The 6,079-nt window shown below is 50.0% G+C and overlaps 1 protein-coding gene across 1 annotated transcript; it reads right to left on the bottom strand.

The window, feature by feature from the left end:
- Positions 1-1,539: 1,539 nt before the first annotated feature.
- FOXG1 (forkhead box G1) lies at positions 1,540-4,067 on the bottom strand. Its single transcript, XM_032404863.1, has one exon. It carries the CDS (start codon positions 3,568-3,570, stop codon positions 2,101-2,103), a length of 1,470 nt encoding a protein of 489 aa, XP_032260754.1. The 5' UTR covers positions 3,571-4,067; the 3' UTR covers positions 1,540-2,100.
- Positions 4,068-6,079: the final 2,012 nt, after the last annotated feature.

Genomic DNA, 6,079 nt, shown 5'->3' with positions numbered 1-6,079 from the left:
TTTCCCTGAGCAACTCTCTAAGTGTTTGCCGATAACATCTTGGGGACAGATTATTTTTCATTGGGCCCATTGTAAGAAGTAGCCAGCTTATTGCATTACTGCAGAACACATTTCAGACTATACAATTGTAACAAATGAACAACTTGTCCTCCATAGACTCTCCACAGGATCCAATTAGTTACGAAACCTTTTACTTAGGTTTTCTAATTATTTTCTGGAGCCATAGCAATTGGGATGCTGAAACAATTCAAAAAATGTTTTCATTTTGTTTCAGATTGATATATATGCATATATATGCATGCATATGTATACTGTAAGTTAAAACAAAATTATGACTGTAAGCAAAAGGAACAAATCTCTAGATTAAATTATACAGACATTTAAAAGGGAATCAAATAAATACCTCTATGTTATAAAAATGAAAGAAAAGGAGAGAGAGGCATTTTACTTCTTCTGAACATCTAGAATTTTAAGTTGTTATAATGAAAAATAAAATATAAACATTGATCTGCAAGTCATTACAACAGGTGATCACTTCAGCAAATCTATATTGCAACTTCAGCACATCTTTATTAGAACTCTTTCATTGTGGGTAAACAGCCACAAAAATAAATGCTGACTTAGAAAGTATAAATACAAATATTTAAACAAAAATATTTGCAGCATTCATAGCGCAAATTGTACCTGAACTGAAGGGCTCTGTGTGTCTATATATATATATATATATATTACATATGTGTGCATTATATTCACTTCTATCTAACCATATACATATATTTATTTATAATTTGCCAAATGCTATAAACAAGATACCTGAAACAAAATATATAAAAAGCATTCTATCAACTGATTTGAAAATAAACACAAGGTAAATAGCTATGCACATAAAATTATCATTTTTTTTTTTTGCTGTATATCTACAGAAACATGAAGATATCAGCTGAAAAGCCTATACTTTCTTTAAAGCTAGTGTTTATTAAATAGCCTGCTCCTTGTAAAATTTGATTCCACAATGGAAAAAAAATACTATTTTAATTTTTAAAGTCTCAATTCAAATGAAAGGAGCAGTTAATTTTAGTTGGCTGAAAAAGCCTTTGAATTCCCTAGAACTTTAATGGTCTTTTAAAAATTAGCTCTATTTAATAAAAGAGACAAAAGTATCAAGATATATATGAATTTAGCCTATTTTTTATTTCTGTGTGTTCATAGTAAACATTTTTGTAAGTGACAAACACGGGCATATGACCACAGTATCACAATCAAGAAATTTTAAGACAACATTAACAATCACTCAAATTTTTGCGGCATTTGCGCAACACAGGTTACATATTTGCAAGGTTTACCTATAAGTACAATAGGTATTAACATTTCACTACATTTAGAAAAAATAAAAGTGACCTGTTAGTGACCACATACATCAAAATATACACAACACAAACTGAAGGCAATCATTAATTTTGTCCCCTTCCGATTCATTTGAATGGGCAGTGCTGCCAACTGAAACAACTTTCCTTTTTTTTGTTTTTTTGTTTTTTTTTTTTTTTAATACTTAGCATACCAAGTGCATTTTAGAACCCAATCTTTGGTCTAAAAGTAAACAAAAGAAAAAAACAGTTTTTTAAAAGAAAAGGACAAAACAATAAATGGCCAAAATAATTTCTTGGGCACCTTTACTACGAATGCTTCTTAAATACAAATTACAGTTTAACATTTTAAAACTCTCCCCATAATTTAGGTTGTTCTCAAGGTCTGCGTCCACCATAAAGATCCATGATAACTTATAATACTGCACACATGGAAATCTGGCGGCTCTTAGAGATAGACTTGTCAGGTTTGAATGAAATGGCAAAGCAGTCACTATTTAGATACACATTCTACTATAATTTTGACTTCCAAACCTTATATTCTACAATGTATTCTCCCCACATTGCACCTCGCTGACACTCCACACCTTGTTAGAATAATAAACAATCCTAAAGACTGAACAAACGTACAGAAATGGGGGGGGGCTTAATAAAAAATACCTGGACTTATTTTTTAATTATCATTTACAATGCAAATGTGTGTAAAACGTTCACTTACAGTCTGGTCCCAGGGATGTTAATGTATTAAAGGGTTGGAAGAAGACCCCTGATTTTGATGTGTGAAATAATCAGACAGTCCCCCGGACAGTCCCGTCGTGAAACTTGGCAAAGAGGGTCTTAAAGACTCACAGGGCAGGGTCGAGGGGGCCTGCGGAGATGTGGAGGACGACGCGGCCCGGGCGCTCATGGACGTGCTGCTCTGCGAAGTCATTGACGGGTGCGGGACGTGGGGGAAAAAGTAACTGGTCTGGCCCGCAAGCAGGTTGACCGAGCAAGGGTTGAGGGAGTAGGTCCCGGAGCAGGGCACCGACAGGCCGCAGGGCACCGAGGCAGCGAGCGCGGCGGCCGTGAGGTGGTGCGTGGCGTACGGGATCTCCCCGTTGACCAGCCGGTCCACGCTCAGGCCGTTGGCCGTGGAGAAGGAGTGGTTGTTGCCCAGCGAGTTCTGAGTCAACACGGAGCTGTAGGGCATGGGGTGGCTAGGGTAGGCCGACGTGGTGCCGTTGTAACTCAAAGTGCTGCTGGCGCGGGGGTGGTGCAGGGACAGGAAGGGCGACATGGGCCAGTAGAGGGAGCCGGCGCGGTCCATGAAGGTGAGGCCGGTGGAGGTGAGGCGCGCCCCGCGCTTGAAGGCCAGCTTGGCCCGCGACGTGGTCGAGCGGCGCCGCAGCTTGCCCGTGGTGCCGCCGATGAACACGTCGTCGCTCGACGGGTCCAGCATCCAGTAGTTGCCCTTGCCCGGGTCGTCGTAGTGGCGGGGCACCTTCACGAAGCACTTGTTGAGGGACAGGTTGTGGCGGATGGAGTTCTGCCAGCCCTGCTTGTTCTCGCGGTAGTAGGGGAAGTTCTTCATGATGAACTCGTAGATGCCGTTGAGCGTGAGCCGCTTCTCCGGGCTCTGCCGGATGGCCATCATGATGAGCGCGTTGTAGCTGAACGGCGGCTTCTCGTACTTGCCGTTCTTCTTCTCGCCCTCCTTGCCCCCCTCCCCGTCCTTGCCGCCCTCGCCCGCCCCCTTCTTCTCCTCCCCCCCGGCGCCGGCGCCCTTCTCCTTCTCGTCCGGCCCGACGGGCGCCAGCTCCCCGGGCCCGCCGCCCGGCTCGCCCTTGCCGCCCAGCCCGTCCGCTTTGGCCCCGTCCAGGGCGGCGGCCGGTGGCGGCGGCGGCGGCGGCGGGAGCAGCAGCTGCTGGGGGCCCTTGTCGTCGTCGGCTGCCGGGGCGCCCCGCGCCTGGGGGGGCTGCGGTGCCTGGGGCGGCGGCGGCGGCGGCGGCTGCTGCTGCGGTGGCGGCGGCGGTTGCGGGGCGGGCGGCGGCGGGTGGTGGTGGTGATGGTGGTGGTGGTGGTGGTGCTGGGGGTGGTGGCTGTTGTGGTGACCGTGGCTCGCGTGGTGGTTGTCGTTCTGGACCGCCTCTGGCACCAGGCTGTTGATGCTGAACGAGGACTTGGGGATCATTTTCACCTCTTTCCTATCTCCCATGTCCAGCATCACCCAGTCGTCGGGGGGGAAACGGCGGCGGCGGCGCGGGAGCGGGACAGCGGCGCGGCGGGCGGCGGCGACCGGTGGGTGCCGAGCGGGGCGCGGGCGGCGCGGGCGGCGGCGGTGGCACTGAGCGCTCCGGCAGCAGCGCAGTTGGACCGCAGGCTCCGGCGCTGGCAAGTCATGTAGCAAAAGCAGCAACCACCCCTCAGGAATTAGAAGAAAAAAAAAGGAAAAGAAAAAAAGAAAGAAAGAGAAAAAAGAAACAACCACCGCCCCGGGGGTGAAGCTCCCTCGCTCCCAACTCTACTTCTTGGTCTCCCCCCCACCCCCCGCTCCCCCCCCCTTCTGCTGCTTCCTCCTCCTCCTCCTCTCGCAGCAGCAGTCACAGCAGCAGCAGCAGCAGCCCAAAGGGGGGGAGAGCCGGGCGGCGGGCGGGCGCGTCCCGGAGCGGCCGCGGCGAGGCTGGGGAGACAGCGATCGAGGCGGCTATAGCCACAATTAATTTTCCGAGCTACAGGCGCACACTAGGGCTGTAAAAAAATTTTTGGTTTAACCTTTCCTACCGCTGGGCCAATCAGAGCCGGCGGCGTGCGGGAGCGTCTCTCCTGCCGTCGACCAATCGGCGGATCTGGGCCCACCCACCCCCGCCCCGCCCGCCGGCTCCCGCCCCCTCGGCGCTCGCCTCCCCCTCACCGCGGGCCTGGGCCTCCCGGCCGCGCGGAACCGCGTAAGGATACGCCGCCGGGAGCACGCTGCTGCCGCGGCCCTTCTCTGCGCCCCCTCCACCCCCTCCACCCTGCGGGGCTGCTCAACCGAAATCCCCCTCGTAGGGCAAATATCTCACATTTCCGGCTGCCTTCTTACTGTACTGGGTCATTTTCTTTTGAGCGTCAATATTTGTCGTTATTGATTAAAGTTTGTATTCAATTTTATTTTTTTAAAAGCGGGGGCGGCGGCGGCAGCGGTGGTGGAGCAAAGAGTGGGAGTGCAGGGAGAGGATGCAAGGACAGGGCAGGAAATGGAGGAGGAAGAGGCGAGGCGCTACTTTCCCGAGTCGGCCCTGCAGGCCCGGGTCGGCATTTCTGAGCCCGTAGGAAAATTGTGCCCCTTGTAGGTAACACTCCAGCGAGGCTTTGGATGGTTGGGGAGGGAAGGCCCACCCCTGGCGTGGGGAGGGGGGTGTCCTGCACCTTGGGGGAGGAGGGTCTGGATGGGGTTTGGAAACGGAGGGCTGAGGAGGAGGAAGTGGGCTGGCGAGCGCGGGGCCAAACAGGGGTTACTTACTCAGTTCCTGCGGCCGGGCGGCGGCGAGCTCGGAGCTCGGGCGCCGCGGGGAAGCCGGGCCTGGGGCTCCCGGCGCTGCGGCGGCGGGCGGGGGCGGCTCAGTGGTGGGCGCCTATGATAGCCTTCCGAAATGAGGGGTGCTCAGAGAGAAAACAATACCAAACAATCTCGAAATAAACCAGGTAACACATGCTATGTATATGTGTCTCTTCCTTCCCCTTCTCTCCTGCTCCAGACCGTCGCTCACACGCTGGGTGACTCGGTGTCGTTTTCTCTTCGCCGCTCGAGCGTCTCCTCAGCTTCTAATCCGAATTGGAAGCGAGTAGCCGCGAGCGATCACCCTGGAAATGTTTCATTTTGCTTGTTGACATGGGAGGGAAAATAAGGGTGGGCGGCTATTTCTTTCCTTTTTTTTTTTTTTTTTTTTTTTAAGCCTTCCTGTTTTCACTCCCTCTTTTCTTTTTTCTTTCCGTTTCTCAAATGCTTTTGATTTGTGCGGGCCTTAATGCTGAAATAACCGCATGCTCAAGCCAGCCCTTTCCCACCCTGAATGCAGATGGAAGGCAACTAGAAGCCTTGGGTACGTGGGTCCCACAAGCCCAGCTTCTTGGGCTTTAGAACTGGGAAGGTTCGGCTGAGGGCTGAAGTGAGTGGGGAGATTGTGATTCGGGGGCTTTAAAAGGATCCCGTGGCCAGGGGCAGGGCTAAGGCCCAGCATTTCCCAGGGATTGGAATTTGGTGCGGAGCACACTGATCAAAGGCTGTTTCATCCCACATGGGTACGAAACATACCACATTTTACGGAGGATGTAGCCCTAGAGAAGAGGGAGGTGGAGAGAAGCATAAATGAAAGGCACTTTCCCCCTCCTCTGTAAAATAATCATAAAATGTAAACATTTACTCACTTTGATAAACTATCAATTAAATTGTCTGGCAGATTTAGTATTTAAGAAAAGGAAGGAAGAAAAAGTGATGCCTATGTGTGATATTAAAGTTCAATTCTAATATAAAGAATGCAGTTGATGAATACAAGAATACTCAGGTTAATATGGAGTTACTGCACTCTCCCCACCCCACTCCCTACCTTGAAATCCTGAGGAAGAGAAAGAGAGAATAAACTCTGAAGAGAATAACAATTACAAATAGCTAGTGATTTTAAAAATCTCTATTAGGAATACCATAAAGAAACTTTGAATATTGGACTAACCTCATCTATCCTTCCACCGTATGT

The sequence above is a fragment of the Phoca vitulina genome, unplaced genomic scaffold, assembly GCF_004348235.1.
Source record: "Phoca vitulina isolate PV1807 unplaced genomic scaffold, GSC_HSeal_1.0 scaffold7, whole genome shotgun sequence".
Lineage (NCBI taxonomy): Eukaryota > Metazoa > Chordata > Mammalia > Carnivora > Phocidae > Phoca > Phoca vitulina.
The sequence above is the reverse complement of the archived record's forward strand: the minus strand, read 5'-3'. Positions and strand labels throughout refer to the sequence as shown.